This window comes from Notolabrus celidotus, chromosome 12 (assembly GCF_009762535.1).
Source record: "Notolabrus celidotus isolate fNotCel1 chromosome 12, fNotCel1.pri, whole genome shotgun sequence".
Taxonomy (NCBI): domain Eukaryota; kingdom Metazoa; phylum Chordata; class Actinopteri; order Labriformes; family Labridae; genus Notolabrus; species Notolabrus celidotus.
In genome coordinates this window covers 15,238,301-15,259,985 of record NC_048283.1, presented here as the reverse complement: position 1 = coordinate 15,259,985, position 21,685 = coordinate 15,238,301, and the positions used below count along the sequence as shown (strand labels likewise).

Sequence of the window (21,685 nt, the reverse complement as noted above, 5' to 3'; positions counted from 1 at the left end):
TCTAAATAAAAATACTATCTGTACAAAGAAAGGTAAATCAGTACTTTTAAAGACATGAAATAAGTTAACTTGGCCTAAGCCAGAGTGCACATTTAGTAGATGAATATAATAACAAAATATGTTATGGGATAAATTACAATATTGCACGTGGTTGTTGAGATATTGCACCGGAAATCAAAGTATTGCACATGTATGTGATGTACCCATAGGATGTACCACAGGAGTCTTCAGTGGTTTACTGTGGATTGTTCATGAGGGATACAGCCTGAGGAAAGAAGCTCGGGACATATGATGATGGACTGTGTGATTAAAGGTCAGATAAATCAGAAAATAAGGTTCCGGCATCCAATGACCCGGTTCCCATGTGTACAAAGAGAGGGATGAAACTTTTCCCAGAGCGGAAACAAAATGCGGATATGTGTGAGTGTGTGTCAGCCAAATGTTCTCTCATGTGCTTGGACGTCATCTGCGTCCCTCCCTCTCCGTTATCCCCTCACTCCTCCTCCCTCAGTCTGCTCCTCTTAGTCCGCTCTCGTGCCGGCCCGACCTCCGCCTCTGCCCGGCCAGACGTCCAACACAGACCCCGCTGACTCCCCGGATACAGCTCAGGGTGGGGGGGGGGATACATTCCCTGGAACACGACGAGAGGGAGAAAACAGCCGAACACTTGGGGTAGCTGCTGGTCGCATTGCAGCATCTCACATAGTCTCACGTGTAGTAGCCACTTTTTTTTTGTTTTCAGCCCCCCATACATGTGTTACTTAGAAGTAAAACAAACTTTGTGCTCCATGGAAACATGTAAAAATCCACCCGGACAGTAAAGTTGGACACTTACTGAGCCCCCTCTGAGCACAGCGGGCTGGGCACACTCAATAGGACCGTTAGGTTTTTTTCTTCTATGCTAGCTTGCTAGGTGGGACCAGGACGCCTTTGTGGAGAGCATTTATCCGTTTGCAGGCCACATTTTACGGCACACGACGGGGGAAAATCACCAAAGTAAGTACTGTTTCACTTTCATCTTGGCGAGGAGACGTTATTTGCTTATGTGCGCGTAAAGGGGGGGCGCACGCTCCGCATCCTTTGCTCGGACGTCATTACGCATTCATATAGGAATCAGTTAATTAAATGGAAGGGGGCACACATATGGAGGTTAAACGACTGAATAACAGGAACATAAAGGTGTAGAGTTAAAAATATGAAGCAGTACTTTAAACCCCTTCATGATTTGTTCTTTGAAATGAATACACGAGGGCTGCCTGGCGCATGGCCCAATAGTGGGTCGGTTTCAGAAGTTTGCTAACTAGCAGCGAATTATGTCACATTATCACTGTAACTACTCAACTAAAGGCCACTGAGAACACACCCTGGAGTACATTGAGACATATCCTGGGTGGTATCCCACGTTAACTGGGTTATATTGTGTTTGTTCCAGTGTAACAGGGCTTGGTTTGGTTTGGGACATCTTCTAGCCCCATTGTGGTCTTCACTTAGCTTTTCCGCTACTCCGTTTTGGGGTAGCTACATTGAAGCTAGCTAGTGACCCCGAGCTTAAATTAAAGGGTACAAGAAACTTACAGATGGACACCAAGTAGCTGTAAACTCATCGATGAGAAGCAACTACACCCAATAGAAGTCTAGAGGTAAATTATAGAGAATGGTGTGTGTGTGTGTGTGTATTTGTTCTTCAGAGGAGTTTATGTATGTCTATGAAAACACATTCTTACTCAATGTACAGCTGACATGATAACAGGGCGTAGGTTATTGACCAACTTCGAGCTCAGCATGATGTTGATCATTTGGCAAAGCTCCATTAAAGCCTTACGTTCAAGCTTTATTAATCAAGCTTTATTTATATAGCACCTTTCATACAAATCAAATGCAACCTAATGTGCTTTACAACGATTGAAAAACAAGAAAGAAACAGAAATAAAACAAATGGCAAGACATATTAGGGGAGAATAATATTAATAATAAAAATAACATGAAATGAAACAGAGATTAATGCACACCAACAATGAAAAATGTGGAATTATACTACCTTGAAGCATCAAAATTAAGAATACAAATAGTTAAAATAATAGATTTTAAAAGGGTAAGGATAAGTGTTGAAAATAAAACTGAGGTTAAAAATATCAATAAAACTGAGCAGATAAATAAATGAATAAATACAAATATAATAAGATAACAGTTAAAATTACTAAAATAATAAAGCAACATTTAAATCAATATTACAGTAAATAATAATCATTTTATTTATAGAGCATTTTTCAAAACCAGGTTACAAAGTGCTTTACATGGGCAGCAGAATAAAACAGGCAGATCATAAAAACACACAAGTCAAGTTAAAGAAATAAAACATATTTTAAAAGACATAAAATTCCCCTAAAAGAACTGTAAATGAATACAATTCCTTTAAAAATATATTTCTCAAGATGGTTAAAGTAACCGTAAGTAAATAAAAGGTAAGTAATAAAAGGAAGTAATAAAATTGTTTAACCCTACATAAAAGCCAGACTGAATAAATCTGTTTTTAGTTTACGTTTAAAAGCCTCACGTTGTGCTGAATCAATTTGTCATTTATTAAACACAAATGCCAAGAATGTGTTGCTTTCAGCTTGTAAAATGTGAGATTTTTTTTGCAGTCAGTTATTCAGATTAGGGTTAGGATTAGCTTGAAAAAAAGAAAGCAATGGTAAACATAACCACGACTTTCTCAACCAGGTCAAACATTATGTGAGTTAATGGGTGAAGTCCAAGAAAAACTGTAGAGGCAGAGATACATATCCTACACGTGTTAGTTTTGGTTTATCTGCCTTTGACCTGAACTAAAAAAACATCAGCAATCTCTGGTGAATGAATACATCTGCTACTTTTTCACCTCAAGAACCTCAATTGTTGGCTCTGACTTAGAGCAGACATACATCAGTACATCAGTGTTGCTAATGTTTGAAGATCATTACCCTTTAAAGCTTCCCCCTCAACTGAAAGAATAGCCTCACATGTGTCCTGGGGCTGGTCTGATTGCCAAGGGGAAGGTAACAGTACTTAGACAAAGGGCAGTATATAGCATCCAGCATCCAGTCTGAGGAGAATCAGCATGACAACATTACCCCCACACCTCTTGAAAGGGCCTACTCAAATCAGTGTGCTGACTGATTGAATCTTCTCATCAATAATTCATTAGGGCTGTAGATCAGTGTCAAAGGTATTGAGGTTGACTTTTTTGTGATCTCTATCTAAAACATGGATAAACTGATAAAGCAGATCACCACAGACTGGCTGTCTGTCCTTGGGGTGAATTTACATTTTCTCTTACTTGCAGCATATCATTTCTTGCTATCTCTGTGCTTGCGCAATAACCGTGTCTTGTACTTAAGTATAATTACACCAAACTCTTTTCAGTCAAACTTAAGTCCACTGGAATTTCTAAAATGTGAAGGATGAGCCTGAGTCACCCCACGAACCCTCTGGCTCTAAATGCCCTGTGCATGCCATGAGTTACAACTAATGAACCATTTGTAGAGAGCAAGTCAGCCTCCTGAACTAACTGCAACTTTATCCCACAGTATGTGCCTCAGGATTTCTATCAGGGTTTTTACAGTGGTCTGCAATCTGTGGCTGCACGTGGAACCACAAGACATAAATGATGACAGTACAGAACGTTGACTAACTGAATACTTCTACTGTAATCAACAGTTTGACTGATGTTTGGTAGAGCCACAACTTTGCACAAGTGCACTACAATAATGCTGTGTTGTAATCATACATTTCACAATTTGTTCAAAAGTTATGATTGAGTAATTCCACTTTGACAATCTCCCTGAAGCCACCTTGACCTATCCAAACAGTTAGATGTATCTGACCAGCAGTCAATACCCAAATTCAATCATGTACGTATCACAGAGACTAGAAACTACAAACACTGGCACTAGTAAAACTCTGTTATCAGTGATTTGATGATTGAATACTTACCTGCTGGTCCAGGCTATTATGTAAACATGCAGAATTTCTGCTGTTTACTTGTGTTGGAGGTTATCAGCTCTGTTAGATAAAAACTGACCCATTACATCATTTAAAGTGCACTAGAGCGACTTTTATGAGATCTAAATTAATTGACAAACAAACAGTTTATCAGTGGAGTGAGCACATGTTATTGCAGTTTTACAGCCTGTTTTATTGCAGCTATTCTTAGGGAAATCTCATCATTATATCAGTAATGGACTGCATTACTGAGAAATTATTACAGCATGGCCTTTATGGGCCAAATACTATGTGCAGTGAATCAATATGTCAGACTCACAACTGGCTCTTATTTCAGGACTCATGATGATACTGGTGCTAAAGTGTTACTCAGCTTTGGGACTGACAATGAATGGGTTTGTACCCATAAAGCCCTTTAGATGATAGACAAAAAAAAGTTTAAAAGTATTTGTTAATTCAAGAATTATTAGAACAAAAAAATCTTACCAGTCCATAAAGACCAATTTTGATTACCAGTACAGTGCTTCACTTGAAGCTTCAGACAAACTGTATTTAAGTGCTTAGTACTGAATGAACTCAATACGCCACACGTCAGAGAAGCAGTATGTAGCTTTAGCTTTCCTGCCCTGCAGGCATGTATTTGTTTAGCTGTAAAGGATAGCAGTCGGTACACCTAATGCTGTGCTGTGTATGAAACCCAACACGAGCTATTGTAACACTCAATGCCATGTTATAATGAAGGGCTGCTGACTTATCTGACTGAGTCAGCCTGACACAGTTGTTCCTGTGTCTTTTGACCTCGTGTTATATCAACAGTTGTGGATGTGGTGTTCACCTCTGAATGATCAAACCTTCACCAAACCATTTATTTTTGAAAGTTGTGGTTTGAATGAGTCGGCCGTCAGAGAGCAGTTTGAGCATGGATGGATATGAGTAAACGGGTAGTCAAACACACATGGATGGTACGCTTGGGTGACTCACAGTCAAAGTTTTGCATCTGTCTCATGACTTTTGTTCCTCTTGTCAACTTATGTCCTATCAGTGAGATAAACAAATTGGCTGTAAAACTGCACTAGATGTCATACATTGAGTGAGAGCATCTGAGTACTCCCTCTGTACGATGGCAGTATGTTTACATTCTCCAAATATTCCTGGACTCTGTACCAGGTTCCAGTCTGGTCGGTTTAGGTTTTTCCTCTGAGGTTGGTTCCCCTCATTTCACCCATTCTTAACAAAGTGCATCATGGGAGTGTAAACTAAGCATATAGACATTTCAGTAACATCTGGAGCTGCACTCTGGAGCTGGATCTCTGTGAACAATCAGCACATCCATCTCATGTATTTTCATAGTAAAGCAGACAGTCAGAGAACTTCCTTTCTCCCTCCCCTGCCAGAGGCATCCTTATTTTTATTGGACCTTTGAAATGGTCAGAGTCTGATCATGTGATTATGTGGGCCAATGGGATCTTGTGTTGGGAAAGATGTGTGGGGGGGAGCAAGCTTAAACTTGCTGAATTCACTGAGTTCTCACCTAGTCAGCCTAAATGTATCTTCTGAACCTCCTAACACAGCAGGAATGACAGAAACAAAGAAACTGTTTTTGAGTTTGAAGTCTTCTGATTGTTTTTTGTTTTTTTTGAGCATGCGTGTATGTTGATCCAAATTACAACTGAAGCACTCATTAACAGCTTAAATTAGGTTGTTATTATTAGAAGCCATTTATTACCCACGTATGCTGCCTCTCTCAGCACTTCTGCCCTTTGTACTGTCTTTATTTTTCCTCAGAGGCTCATTTCTTTGTTATCTGTTTTTGGTGTGATTACTCTGCTCTTTATGGAGCCAGCCTGCACACAAACATGTTGTTCAGCAAGATTTGTCCGGACACTCAAGGGAAGAGTGCAATGTAGTGCTACTGAAGAGGCAGGGTTGGCAAAATGACAGGGAGAAAAAATGTGTCACCCCTTCCCATCCACAACTACCTGTGCAGGGAGAGTTAGAGAGAAAGGAGAGCCCAGAGCTCGGCCAGCAGTGCTGTTGCAACAGGAAACAGGGGCCATGACTAACATGACATGATGTGGAAAACTAGTGGCTTACTCAACCATGACATCTCTCATGGACAGTTTCAGAGGGTGCAACCACTAGCCATGTGTTTCACCTTAAGGATTGACTTAAAGCTCCTGTGAGGTGTCTTGCTCTGGTAATGAAGCAGACATAAATTAATACTGATGCCTCTATGTGACCTTAAAAAGCGAACAAGACCATCCGCAACAAGACTGATTGTTTCTAGAGAAGTGTATATGCCTGTCGACACTGTTGTGGGGTAGGTTTCAGACTAGACGCTTAACAGCAAACTGCCCAAAACAGACTTTTTGTTTTAGGTTGTAAGCATCAGAAATTCATTGTGAATTGCATGCTCAAAATGAAAAATTAAGAAGGATTAGATGTCTTTGTCAGGAAATAACTTAAACATGTTCAAGAAGAGATTGGCAAAGAGATCCAGTAAGTTTAACACCTTAACTACAGGGGTGGCCAAAGAAACATAACCCCAAAAGCTCCTCACATGAGCTTTGATGAAGGATGATCTGTGTATCGCAAAAATCCAGAACGGATCAGATTTAGTTTTATTTTTATTCACCAATTAGGTGATAAGATTTAAGATACATATCCATAATTCTTTTGTGTGTGTGTGTGTGTGTGTGTGTGTGTGTGGATCAAGCGGCAACCTCCGGTCTCAAAATATGAAGCCCATGCGGAAGTGTTTTAAAACTGCAATCAAGAATCCGCTTGAGGCTGGCTGCAGAAACACCGGAAACCACATAGACACCAGTTCAAAAAAGACGATCTTTGCAGCATTAATAAACATGTTTACAGCCTGGTTCAAAAAACTGCTTGGCCCTACGAAGCTAATCTCTCTATCGGCACACACTGTACGGGGGGGTGAATTTTTTTCTAACGTGTCGGTTCAGAAGATATTAAGATTAATAGTTTTTGCCCATTTAAGGACATGACTGACTTGACTCCCGGACGGGAACACATAGCTGTTGGCTAAGCGGCTCAAACTCCTCCTCTTTATGTCACACTCTGCCTGGTTGAGTTCCGCATTTCCAATATGGCTGCCGCCATCGATTGGCTTCAAAACAGCGCTCAGGAACAGATGGGTGACGTCACGGATACTACGTCCATATTTTATACAGTCTATGGTGTGAATGTTTCTTGTTATTGTTGTTATTCATATGCCAGTTTGGACAAATCTGCCTAAAATTCATTTGATGGTATTTTTCATATTATTGTAAAGGTTGTTTTTTTTGGTGAAAAACATTTAAACTCTGTTAATTAGATTTTTGGTCCAAAGTACCAGTGAAAAGCCCCCCGCTTTAGTTAAGTGGGCATCAAACTGTTTGATCAGTAGGGATGATTTGCCGATAGTAACAGCAAACGTTACAAATGTTATACCGAAGATACACAGCTCATGCTAACTAAATGAAAATTGCACCTTTCTAGAAGAGGAGTCACATAGTGCTTCACAATTACAGAATAAAAAGCAAAAGACAAAACAGGAAGGATGTCATAAAAGCAGAAGGAAATGCTCAAAAGATTATTTGATTATGAAATGTAATGTCAGTGGGCGTTTTCAACTGTAGTTAAGGACTAAAGGATATTTCAGAAAATATACCTTCACTGGAGCGTTGGTTTGGTATCAGTTTTTAAATCGAGCGCCCCGCATGCGGAGGATATTGTTCTTGAAGCAGGCAGCGCAAGTTTATTTCCAACCCACAGCCCTTTGTCGCATGTAAGTCCCCACTCTTTCTTCCTACTTTCCTCCTCTGTCCACTGTCCTATCTCTAAATAAAGGCATCAAATTCTAAGAAATAAACTTTTAAAAAGTCTGCGTTGTAATTTTGTGAATCCTCTGCACAAAGCACATCCACTTCCAGTTTCAGCTGTTATTTTGAACGTAGCTGAGGGAGGGGGAGCATTACACACAGCTTTGGCGCTCTGGGCCAAAGGGGGAATCCTTCTTGATTCCTGGCAGGGAGCAGCAGGGCGGGGATGGGAGTGGAAGTTAAGCAGTTACAGAGCTCAGACATTTACAGCTACACTGAGCGGGAGGGGAGTTACTGTAGATCTGCAAGGGGACTCCAGAGACGGAGTGTGTGGGGGCGCCCCCACTGCTCCGCACATATGGACCAATCATGACTCATATCCCTTTGATGATACTTCATCTTTAGCAACGCTCTTTTACCCCCTCTTTGAGCCACTCCCTCATCCCAGCAGCAGAAATATTCATCTCTGTACTCTGTGAATTAAACTCATGCAGCTGCTGTTGGTTCAGGGGAGCACTGGTGGTGTTGAAAGGTTAAAATTCAGTTGTTGGTCTGATTGCTCCTCCCTTGTCGGGCCTCTTGAGCTCCTTGCATGCAGCTTTTGCTCTGTTTAATGCATTAGGAAAACCTTCACTGAGGTTTCAAGTGAGAGGGAGACATCTTCGCTTAATTACATGGTACCAAAAAGTCCTAATCACAGATGTCCTCCTGGATATACGGCCATACCTATATAGCTGAAGACTATATAGCTCCTATAAGTAGCCTATGCCTTAAGGTTTAAGATGGACCCATTTAACCATGTGTGTTTTTCTTCAGGGTGTGGATTCTGCCTCTAGGATATGTGAGTCAAATAAACTGATTGAGTTGTTGCTGACTCCTGGTGTGTTCGTGTTGCAGGATGCTGTTGGGGCTGAGAGAGTGGTTCTGGCAGGAGCGGTTGTGGTTTCCGAAGGGCCTGGGCTGGGCTGACCTGGAGGATCGGGATGGACGAGTATACGCAAAAGCCCACGATTTATGGGTGGCGCTACCCATTGCACTTGCATTCCTCATCATACGTCAGATCTTTGAAAGGTCAGTCTGTTTCCTAATGTTCCGTGTATCTGTGAATTCTCTTACAAAGATATTTAACTCTTTTCCCTGTTTGATTGACACCCTCTGTTTGTCACCTTGAAACCTAGAGCGATATTATCGTCCTCCAGAATGCGGTTTTCATCTCTTGATTTATCCCCAAAAAATGTTCGATATTCCCTCTGCAGTGCCCCTGATTATAGTCACCAGAGCTCCAACTTTTCCACTGATTCATGTTATTGCTGAAACGAGTACAATGTTCTTGTTTCCAGTGGTTAATCTTCTGGAAATCAGACAACCGTTACAGAGTCCACCTGTGCTTTATTGCCAATGCCAAGAAGCTCCCCTCATTAGCGTTTTTTATTCTAATCTCCCATCCAGCCGCAGAGTTCAAACATTTAAGAAAGGCTTAATATGGACTTGAGAAATGTTGTTAGACATTAAGACATGAATGACACTCGGTATTTTTTTTTTTTTACATTTTAAAGGGAAATGCACAATAAGTTGCAGTTTGTTTAAAAAAATAGCTACACAAACCGTGGGACACAAGTTTAGATGTTGCTACAGGAGAAAGGCTCATCAGAAAGAAAGAAAGAAAGAAAGAGAGAAACATACTTTATTAATCCCCAGGGGGAAAATTCAATTTTTCCACTCGTGTTATTTTCTGCTCATGCTACACGCACAGTTTGGTATATATACATACAATTTTATGCACAAACATGCAGTGGACATGGCACTTAGGGAGAGATGTCAGAGTGAGGATGCTGCTGTCAACCAGTGCACCCCGAGCAGTTGGGGGTCTGGTGCCTTGCTCAAGGGCACCTCGGCAGTGCCCAGGCAAGTGAACCAGCACCTGTCCAGCCACCAGTCCACTTGCCAAACTTCGTCCATGCTGGAACTTGAACCGGCGACCCTTAGATTGCCAAGCCCCTACGGACTGAGCTACTGCCGCCCAAAATCAGTATTTGGAACCTGGTGTTTCCCATCCAGTAATCAAATAAAAGAAGTAGATGACTTTTATCTGAACAGGACCCAAAAAGGAAACAAAACCTGTGTTAAAGAAGTGGCAGCAGAATGCAGACAAAGCACATTGGCAGATCCATTTGCACCTAATGCACTAAATTATCTCAAATTTAGATGGACAATATCTCAGCTTGCAGGAACTTCGACCTCAACTGTATCCATTCTACTTTAATTACCTCATTGCCTTTACATTCAATCTCTGTTTGATCACAAAAATCTTTTCTGTAATTGCAGGACGGTGGCCATACCTCTGGCTTCTCTGCTCGGGGTCAAAGAGAAAGTACGGCTCAAAGCCCCGCACAACCCCGCACTGGAATCCTACTACTGTAACATTTCCAAAAACCCCACACAGGTACATGTTTTCACACAGACACACACACACACCGTAAAAGGTGGAGTAGTTATCAGGAAGTTTGATTCTTAAATCTTGTCTCTTTTTTGCTGCTTTCAGACATCTATAGCAAGTCTCTGCAAACAGACCGGCTCCTCAGAAAGACAAGTGCAGCGATGGTTCAGGAGGCGAAGGAACCAGGACAGACCAAGTTTGCTGAAAAAGTTTCGAGAGGCCAGGTACAAACACTCTTGCAAACACACACACACATGCACTGATACACATACTGTATATGTACAGGCTTGTATAGACCTATGGAGCAGGTCGAAACAGCTGAACACCCTTGCGTTCCTCAGGCTATATGAGCACATTTCTGAGGGCAAAAGCAGCTATTTTTAACATGCACTCATTACAATGCCACTCTGCTGCTACCATGCCTTCAGCCCTTACTCCTCTTGCACGCACACAAATCTCAAACCATTCACATACTCATTAGCACCAAGGCCTCTGCAACAGGGGCTCTGTCACCACTGTTGGTTATGCTCACGTGCGGCAGAAGCTAAACCAACAATATGTAAACCTGATAATACACAGCTGTTTAAACTAGCTAATAACAGCTGGCAGGATTCACGCTGTGTCCAGATAACTGAAAATATAATTAGCACAGAGAATCTTATCCTTAGAACAAGTACAGTAAGGGATCTGTTTATGCTCCATATTAGAATTAATCCAACCTATATATTGTGTTTTAAATATGATGTCCCTAAATCCACATGACTGTCATCACAGCTTGTTTCATTGTCAGGGCCATTTTTCATGTTTGTCAACAGATTAAAGTAAAGCTTATCATGTGACTTAAAGGGTCAGTTCACTCAAATGAAAACAAGGCATACACCCTTTAATGGTTAGACTTCTTTATTACTGCTTTGTATGAAATAAATCACTGAACAATTTAATTAAATAGAGCTTAATTTATTTGACAGGGATCATGTAATTGTGCATAGTTCCTATTAAAATCATGAAACTAATGCAACACACAGAGAAGTTATAGCTTTCGCTCACTTTCAACTCTTGTACCTAGTCAGGCTTTTATATACACAGTAGAATGTGCACCATCTAATATCTTTTAGCCTGGGCATATATCATAATATACAATGCACATATTCTATATACCAATATAAAATACAAAAAGATAAAAGTGATTACACCTCTGGTTTACTTTTATCCAGCACTGAACCTTTGTTGTTGAAGATTTCGTATCAGGTATATATTTATTTCAGTTGGCAGCCCTTCATGTATAAAGCAGATTGTCCAAATTTAGATCTACGATGTTTAATATTACAGTTAACATTCACCATGTTCCTAGTTGTTCTGTTAGTGTCCTGTCCATGTTTGCAGAGGGGTGGAAAATTTCTGGAAAGTTTCCGGTAAATTTCCATGGGGAATTTTGGAAATATTCCAAATTGGGAACTTTCCATGGGAATTATGAGAATCAATGGGGATTTATGGGAATTAACTGGGAATTGAGGGTAATTTAATGGAAATGTATCATATCCAATCATAAATATGTTTTGTTATAAGCAGACATCCATCCAAATAATACAATTAAAACAGATTTATTTTTAAGTAGAACTTTATCAAGTGTTAAATATTTTACTGAATAATCAATTCTTTCATTGAAGAACAAAAACATGAATGTTGAGTTAAATATTACTCATCCCCCGACCCAACCCATTCAAAAATGAACAAAAAAACAATCCCAACAAAGTCCCATTCAAAATGTTAAATGAAAAGAGCCCCTCTCCCTCCAACAAAGTCCCATTCAACATCCAACATCCAATATATTTTCCTCAACTATATTTAAGTTCCCTATTAAGAGCCAACCTTCAATTTAGTAAATTCCCATTAATTCCCATGGAAAGTTTCCAACTTTGAAAATTCCCAGAATTTTGCAACCCTAGTACATAGTCTTAGTACATATCTATAGAGGGTTTCAGGGGCTAGACTGATGATACACTTGAAATAGTTTGAGACAACATAAATGCACAAAAAATAAGTAAATTGTACATTTTAGTACGTCACAGTTATGCCACCAGACCGTTTTTTGTCCATGAGTTGTTGCGGGAAATCTGTACAACAAGAGCCAGTGGCAGGGCCACTTCCTTGGTTAAAGGTGTGGAATTGCTTCTATTGTTATCTATGGCTGAACATATTAAAGCAAAATTAGTAAGAAGTGGTGTTCCCGCAACTCAGTACAATTTCAAACTGCAATTCACTCTTTGCCAAAGACTCAAAGCAAATCTAAACTCTGCCCCCTTCCTCAGTCTTTCTCTCTTGCTCGCTCTCCTTTGCCGATGCTCTCCTCGTTCTCTTCCCTCTTACCATCGTGTCCTCACTGACAATACAGAGCAAAGACCATTAAATGGAGAACTTAGCAATCAGGGACTTCTGCCAGAAAGCTGGCTACAAACATAATGCACCTCTCCCTGGAGATGGTACCTGCTGCACATCTAACTAATGTGAATAAAAAGTGACACCACACAGCCTTGCTAAAGCTTCAGATTACTTTCAGAGAGTCTTTAAAACATATTTTAGATCTGTCATTTATCCAGAACAAGGCCTGTGAAAATTGTTCCTTTTGTTCCCCTGAGAGCTCATTAGGAAGTGGTCTATAGTGATCAGGGTTAACAAGGACAGCGACCACAACAAGACTCAGTCAACCAATCAGCACCTGACTATTGATTTAGGGCAAACTTGAAATGTTAGGCCAATATTTACACTATTTGGCTCAACGTCATGGCAGGACAATCTGTGAACCTTAAATGAACTCAAAACCTGATCAAATGATATCCAAATTATGAAATTAAATGAACCTTTAACTCTCTAATCTGGAACAGATAACTCAGGCAGCTGTATGTTTGCTTCAGATGTCTGTGTAACATGTAACATTATGATTGAATTCAACAGTTGATTGATGTTATACATTTGACGCTTGTGCCGGTTTAGCGTACGTGCATGTGACTGCTTGTTTGTCGCTCGCCGCTTGTGGCGTGTCTTTCGTTGTGCGTGTCTTTCGTTGTGCGTGTCTTTCGTTGTGCGTGTCTTTCGTTGTGCGTGTCTTTCGTTGTGCGTGTTGCGACATTTCTCCTCTGAATCAATCTATTGTTTATGTTCACACAACAGGCTCTCTGTGCCTCTGCCTTATTTTCTCCTTGCTCTCTTCTTTTTTTGTGTTCACCTTTCTCTTCTGTCCCTCTCACTGTGTGCTGTGTTTTTTGTGTGAGACCCCGTCTCTGCACCTGTATGAGACGCTGTGGGGGGAATGATCCCTCACTGTCTCTGTTACAGGATATTAACAGGGAGGACACTGTCTGACAGCCCTCTTTGTGTGCCAGTGTGTGTGTGCATGAGTCTGTGTGTGTCCTGATTTGACTCGCCAGAGTTCACCAGATTTTTCCAGCCTGTTCATTTGGCCTGTTTTCTCTCCATGCACTCCATATTTGCATCTGCTTGTGTGTGTGTGTTTGATGCATTCATGTGTTCCAAAATGTGTCTATTGTCTTTTCCTCATTGACTGAGTAGAAAGTGTGTTTCTGTGTGTGTGTGTTCTCTTACAGTTGGAGATTTACCTTTTACCTTCTTGCTTTCATTGCTGGCCTGGCCGCCCTCATCGATGTGAGTACTGCCACATTAACCTCCAACTCTCCTCCTCCTCCTCCTCCTCCTCCTCCTCCTCCTCCTCCTCCTCCTCTTCCTAGTGTGTCTTAATGTTAATATTCTCATCAGTGACCTGGTGATCATAGTTGACTCATTGCCATGCTGACTCAGGTAATTTGAACTCACCTGTCAAACCCTGCTGTCTCATTCACGTCGCCTCTCTCCCTCCAGAAACCCTGGCTGTATGACCTGCAGGAGATGTGGCAGGGTTTTCCGGTGCTGGTACGTCTCTGGGATGTTTTTGCACAATGAATGCAGCAGAGTAGCTTCTTGAAAAATTAAGAAGAAAAAAAATTCAGCTGCATCAATAAAAGGCTTTCTGGGAAATGTAAACTTTTAAATTTTCATTAAACAAGACCTTTAACAATTAATTTCCCTCTGCTGAATGGTTTTATATGTCTCTGCTGGATTTTTAGAGACCTCAAACATCTTTAAACTCAGGGGGAAATTAAAAGTGGCTGCAGGAGGTTGCTCTGCTCCCTTTTATTTGGAGTTCAGTAAGCACCTGCAGACCTGTTGTGAATACTTTTGCTACTTCCAGTCAAATTTGGCATGAGCTGGTTTTAGAAAAATCTGAATAAAATCATTATATGTTATCTTTCTGTTTGGTCCAAGTCAGGTTGACAGTTAAGCTATATTACAGCTGATTACATGCAACCTGGAAATCATCGTTGTATTGTTTGCATTTTGACTCTACGTCATACTAAACAAGCATTCTGCATGTGGCGCCTGTGAAAGAAGAACATGTTCTGGACATTTTCACACCAAACAGTTGACCACTTGATCAAAAGAAAAACTGATGTTCATATTTTTGAGACTAAATTTCTGTTTCTCTCTTTAAGACTCTTCTGCCCTCTCAGTATTGGTACTACATGATCGAGCTGGGTTTCTACAGCTCTCTGCTCTTCAGTGTGGCGTCTGATGTGAAACGCAAAGTAAGTAAATATTGTTGGGGGAACATTCATGAGATTGCACAGCTGTTTGTTTTCATTTTTTTTGTAGTCAGGACATTATGATCAACTGTAAACAAGATAGAGAAAATGTTCTCTGTTCAGTTTGACATCTGACTTGAACTGTGGGTGGAAATTAGACTGTTATTACACCTGGGTTTGAGTGTGTGTGTGTGTGTGTGTGTGTGTGTGTGTGTTTGGACTTTGCACAACCTGGGTCAGCTGAGCACAGTGGGGAAAATCCTTCCCAAGAAGCACAGTGTGTTTCTCCAACACAAAACTCTAACCAAGTTGCCTTCTTTGAGGGATTTAACACTTAGTGCTCAGACCCACTCAAACACGAATTATGCAAATTCCCAACGTTTCCTTTTTTTCAGCTCACATGTAGCTAACTTGTCTCTTTGCTGTGTGTCTTTGTTTTTAGGACTTTAAGGAACAAATTGTTCATCATGTAGCCACCATCCTCCTCATCAGCTTCTCCTGGTGTGTAAATTACATCCGTGCTGGGACTCTCATCATGCTGGTGCACGACTCCTCTGATTACCTCCTTGAGGTAAAAGTCTCCTGAGGGTTATTCCAGTACATTACATTCACACAAAAAAACTTTTTCTACAACAGACACGTGCCTGATAGCACCACCTGTGAGCTGTTAATGAAAACTGTCAAAGTGTAGATATGAAGTGTGTAAAATGATCACTACATCAACTTTCTATCCGTCAGTATTACTCATTAAGAATAAAAATGATATAAAGATGATTTCTGACTGCATCCTTACTCCGTTTGAAGTTATGTTCAGACATAAAGACATGAGTGCTGTGGTCAATTCTGATAGAAACAGACTGATAATACACCGCCACCTTGTGGACAAAACTATACTCAGGTTGGCTGTAATGGGAAAAAGTCAAACAGAGTGTACCTTAAGATAATATGCAGCCTCTTTCTTTTAAAAGCGAAACCAGAACCAGCTTTGCAAAGGTTGCACAATGAACCAGTTTCTGGGTTGATTCATTCACCCAGTGAAAAACATAAACAACAAAATACGGCTCCTTTAAGAGCAAAAAAGATGTTACAGCAGGTGCTTCAGGGTGTTGCTTCTTGTGGTTAACAAGTCACTACCACCGGATAGAGAATGCAGTAACATAAGTCTAATTCTGGTTTGGTTGTTTCACTTTTTTTACAACAATGTATGAGTTCAAGCAAAACCATTTTCCTTTTTCAAAGAAGTACATCATCTATTTATCAACAACTTTACCATTGAGTCAAACCTTTCACTTCCTCTCACAGTCTGCTAAGATGTTCAACTATGCTGGATGGAGGAATGCCTGTAACTACATCTTCATTGTATTTGCTGCAATCTTCATAATCACTCGTCTGGTCATCTTCCCCTTCAGGTATAGCCACATAATGTTTCAACAAATGTCTCATTGTAGTATTCATCTGCAGGTTAATAAAGCTACCTTTACCTTCCTTCATTTCAGAATCATTTACTGCACATGGGTGTACCCAGTGACCATCTATGAACCCTTCTTCGGCTACTACTTTTTCAACGGCCTTCTGATGGTTCTACAGTGTCTACATATCTTCTGGGCTGTCCTCATCATACGCATAGCAGTCCGCTTCCTCACCAACAATGTAAGAAAACAAAGGAATACAATGACAAGTTCAAGATTCTGTTAAAATCCCCAATCACAGTGATTGAAGCATCTGCATCGTTATTATCGCTCTTTAATTACGAGACAAACATAAGAATCCACAAAATAAAATACAGATCATACAAAGCTATGGATTCATATGCAACCTTGTATCTCCATATTTCCTAATTTATAATTTTTTCCCATTAACAATCAATCAATCAGACTTTATTTATAAAGCGCAATGACATTGTAACACAAAGTGCTGTACAGTGTTAATTTTGGTGGCTATTTTACATTTAGTCTTAGTCTTAGTCTTTAGACAAAAATGTCTGTTAGTTTTAGTCACATTTTAGTCTTTTCAGCCCTTTATAGTCTTAGTCTAGTTTTAGTTGACGAAAACTCAAAACATTTTAGTCTAGTTTTAGTCAGCGGAAACTCAAAACATTTTAAGTTAAATAATTAAGCCTGTCCTTGGTAAGATGTCAAACAAAAACATTCTTGATGTGACCTCTGTGAATGTATCTTGATTCTCTAGATTCACAGAAAAATGCCATGAAAGGGCTGTGTTGCACATTTACCGCGGTCCCTGAATGCACCTCGCAGCGCCATAGGCACTGGACAGTCAGTCAGTTCACGGCACTCTGAAATGCATCTGAAACTTTCAACAAGGAGTTGATCCAAACTTACTAAATGTGTCTGATGTCTCACCAAACTGAAATAAACCAAACTGTAGACGGGAGCTTTTTACGGTGATCGTCAAATATTAAACAGATGTCCCCTGGTTGTGTCTTTGTCACTAACGCACACCGGGGGTAAAAAAACCTCAATGAAGATGAGACGGATGCATGGAGGTGAGGAGAGCTGGTTCATAAAGCACACCTGCTGCAGGTAGAGACCAAGCTAACACTGAGCCCCTCAAATAATAACTCAGCCTGTCACAGGAAAGCATCACTTTTATTTCTAAAGATTAGACGCACAGCGGGGAAAACATGGATTTTGAACGTCCGACGATCCGCCACTAATGTTTTCGTCTCGTCATCGTCTCGTCAACGAAATCAAAACCTACGTTCGTCTTAGTTTTTATTATCAGTGAAGCACTTAAACTCGTCATAGTCTCGTTTTCGTCATGAAAAAATGAATCGTTGACGAACATTTATCGTCATAATTTCGTTGATGAAATGAACACTGGTGCTGTACATAAAAACAAATTAAAATAGAATAAATTAAGAAAAAGAAAGAGAAACCACCCCCAGCCCCGACCCCAAACCCACCCCACAATCCTAAGATTAAGAACACAATATATGCAACAATAGGAATGAAAACCATAAAAATAAAATAAAGAAAGAAAAAAGAAGTTTCTGAACGAACTGAGAAAACGCTCTCATGATATCTTAATGAGGAAACACTGGAGGTAAAATAAGATGTTAAAACTCAACACAGGGAATTAAAATCACCAAAATAAGATAAATTTCTATGATAATTAAACACTAAAATATTAAACCATTAAAAGAGCATCCGATGCTATACTTAAAATAAATTAATAAGTACATAAATAAATAAAGTAGAATCAAAGTGACTAAAATTTGAAGTAGATAATAAATAAATAGATAAAACTATTCAGAATAAAAATAAAAGTGAGACTAAAAAGGTTGGTTTTACATTTGCTTTTAAAAATATGTATGCTCTGTTCAGCCCTCAGATCTTTAGGTAGGGTGTTCCACAGGCACGGGCCGTGATAATAAAAAGCTGCCTCACCGTGGGTTTTAGTTTTTACATTTGGTACAATTAAAAGTCCAATACCTGAAGACTTTAGTCAATGGCATTGGTCTCCTTTATGTTTGCAAGTAGGCTTTCTAAAATGTGACAGTAGAAAAAGTAATAAAAAAGCTTGTTGTTGAATCTCATGAAGTGTTTAGTAATGAGAAAAGGTTTTTTTAATGCCTGTAAAGTAGTAGTTTTTGAGATACAAGGTTTCTGATGTTTGCCTGACGTAGAAGATATGCAAATGCAATTAAATATTTAAGCTCTCCTATTGTTATTGATTTCCAAGATGCATGATCAACAGATGCAGTAGGCTGCTGGGCTAGGTACCCAGTTCCAACATCCAATACATACAACCTCTTGTGAAACACCGATATTTAGCATCACTGATGCAGTTCAGTAGTCAAGATCTATTTCTTGTTTGAAAGCAGAACTGCCATCCAGTTTTTCTAATTCTGAGTCAAAAGCAGATGCAGAATGTTTCACATCAGCGGCAGCCATCGTTGTTTTTAAATAAAGATGCTGCAGCAGAATTTATATACATATTCTAATATATTAGTTCTCTGTTGTGATTGGCCTCACTTGAAGTAGGGAAATGGATATCTGTTTCAATGAGGGAGGAGGACCAGAGGTTGCAGGAGAAAGTTATACACAAGCTTTCAGACTTCGCCTGCTTCCCAGGCTGTGACAGTTAGAGTTTGTTCTGACAGTAACCAGAGCTTAAGAACAGTTTAAGTAGGGGGTCTGCTTGATTAATGACATGTTTCAGAAGGAGTCTTTTAAAATGTGTTGTTTTTTGTTTTATTTTGTGTTTCCAGGAAAAAGTGGATGATGAAAGGAGTGACAAAGATGAAACAGATGAAACAGAAGAGGAGGAAGAAGAGGAGAAGGGAGTTAAAAAGGACATAAAGACAAATGGACCAGTGCAGAACGGTCACACAGTCCACAACAACAACCACAGCAAGACAGAGTGAAAAAAAACTAACGGGTGTCAGGACGCAGGAATGTGAGAAGGACTCATATCCCTCAGCAGGGGTGCAGGAGGGAGGGATGAAAAGAGGCAAAAGGATGAAGAAAGAGTGTGGTTGGGGGAGAGGGGCATGTCATTCCCTACAACACAGAACAGCAGGTTTTGTTGATGAAATGTGACACTGTTACTTCTGCACATACACGTTCATACTTACTTTTAGAGGGCACTAAGATCCAGCAGATGATAGACACTATGTTCATGTATCAATGTCAGTGTGTGATGCCAGTCCCCAAATTTCAAAGAGACAGGAGAGGAAATGGAGAGGAGCAAAGTGATGGGAGGGAGGGTGGGGGGAGTGATGCTGCTTCTACTTTAGCTTTCCTTGTTCAGTGTGCCTTAGAGCCAGCTGATGGCTGTTAAAATGCCATGTTAAAGCTTTCTGCTTTGATGCTGTGTTGTTTATGTTGTTCCCTTTTTTTGTTTCCTACTAAAAGAACAAAAGAGAATGAAAGTACGTTTTATGAAAGTGAGACAATGGGGCATTTATTTCCCTAATTTTCTGTCTATGCAATTTCGTAAATGTCAGCTATTGCACCGCATTTGCACAAACAAACTGTCTCTTATACTGTGCAGTAGGACTGTGTGCCTCTGCTCTCCAATGACACCTGTGCCATTGATGAAAAAAAACTGCCTTGTGAGGTTTCGGAAGTAAATTTGGTGTCACTTTTGTAGATACACTGCAAGAAAAGTCTTGCTTTTATTTTATTTTCTTAATCTAGCTTCACCTGTTCAGTACAAATCCTGCTTCCACAAGAGACATTGTCTATAAATCTTTGCTTTTTGAGCAGTCAGGAACATCCCAAAATAAAAGTATCACTGCAATAGTAAATCTCAGCTTCCTGCCAGTGTCAGCGGAGCTGAATGTTTTTCCTCTCTAGTTTGGTTTGAGCTGGTCGATCCAGTTGAGTCACACTGGCACTGCCTCCCACTGAAAACCGTTGACTCTATGATAAAGCCATGGTGAAGGTGGGTTGTTTGTGGGAATACAGAAGGTTTTTCTAAAGCAAATGGAATGTGACAGATGAACCACTTCCAGATTTTACAAACATGAACCAGATTTCCCCAATTCACTGCCTTGTATCCTGGGTAATGTTTGTTAACCAGGGCTAGAATTGAACTTTTGATCTCAGTGAACGATTTTAGGTATGATTTTGTTTATGAAACGGGTTTACAGGTATTCTATTTGATGTTAAAGAGGTAAATGATGATGTAATCCATTTTTAGCAGTTCAGTGTTTGAGCCTTGAGACTCGGGAAGAGCTCACGAAATGAGTGTGGCTGTTTTGTCTTCATGCTTTAAATCTATTTGTATGTTAAGTGCCTTATCTGTAATTATGGGAAGCTCTCTCTCCCTCTCTCATTCTCTCTTTTTTGAGCCCTTTTGTTTTCCTTCTCTTTTTCTGTCTCCCCTTCACATCAGACAATAGTATCATCTCCCTCCTTGGTACCATCCATCACTCACTTCATTCTTCGTCTTCAAAAACCATCTTCTTCCCAAACTCAGCCTCATTCCACGACCCATCATTCTTCACTAACCCAGGCCAACCAGCAACCTCCTCTTCCCCGGTGATACAGAAGGAACAGCTGTGTCCTAATTACAGTGTTATATTATTTTTTATTTTTATTGTTTAATAACTAAGTATTGTTATGAATAATAAATGCAAAGATCATTCACAATTAAAGCACTTTGAAGTAGTTTTTATTTATTTATGCATCATGACTGCAAACATAATACACAGTATATTATTTAAGCTTATAAATTAAACATCGAATTGTTACTGCTGCATTAATCTGTAGGCTTCATTATACCACTTTAGTTGTTTGGATTCACCTTTACTGGCTACTTAATATATATACCAGGCAACTATAAAAGTCCACTTTTTATGAGCCCAGAAAAACAGCCCTGTTTTCAGTTCTCTTAAAAACATTCCTTGCTAACCCACTGAGTTTAAAATTGTTAGTTAAATGTAAGTTTAAAATATTGTTCTCACACATACATTACAAAATTCAAAATCTAATTCCTACGATATCCATGGTTTTCACTGGATGGTAAGGGTAGGAAAATGTGATTTGAAAATTTACCAAAGCTTGAAATATGGCATAAAAATGACAATCATATACTTTGAAATGTAGTTGAAGAACCACTAATGAGTTGCCTGAATAGAAATTTCCATATAAAGTCCAAGTACCTTGAATTTGCTTAAAAGTTAAAAACATTAGTAAATGTACTTTGTTATATATATGGTACAAAATAAAGATGATATCTAACTGCACTGCTGTAAAAAGTACATTCTTCTTCCTCTTAAATGCAGAGGTGGGGTATAAATAAATTAAGTGCACGCACCTCATAAGTGCATTTCTACATGA

General features: G+C 39.7%; 1 protein-coding gene across 2 annotated transcripts; it reads left to right on the top strand.

Annotated features, from left to right (window-relative positions):
• The first annotated feature begins 470 nt into the window (after positions 1 to 470).
• cers2b (ceramide synthase 2b) lies at positions 471 to 21,000 on the top strand. 2 transcript variants are annotated; one of them, XM_034698498.1, is made up of 11 exons: positions 471 to 996; positions 8,703 to 8,876; positions 10,131 to 10,248; positions 10,348 to 10,466; positions 13,845 to 13,902; positions 14,116 to 14,166; positions 14,787 to 14,879; positions 15,319 to 15,447; positions 16,179 to 16,285; positions 16,373 to 16,526; positions 19,108 to 21,000. In XM_034698498.1, the coding sequence occupies exons 2-11, from the start codon at positions 8,704 to 8,706 to the stop codon at positions 19,261 to 19,263; spliced, it is 1,158 nt and encodes a 385-aa protein (XP_034554389.1). In that variant the 5' UTR covers positions 471 to 996; position 8,703; the 3' UTR covers positions 19,264 to 21,000. The 2 variants fall into 2 exon arrangements, with proteins under 2 accessions (XP_034554389.1, XP_034554390.1); XM_034698499.1 differs by lacking the exon at positions 471 to 996 and adding an exon at positions 1,438 to 1,640.
• Positions 21,001 to 21,685: the final 685 nt, after the last annotated feature.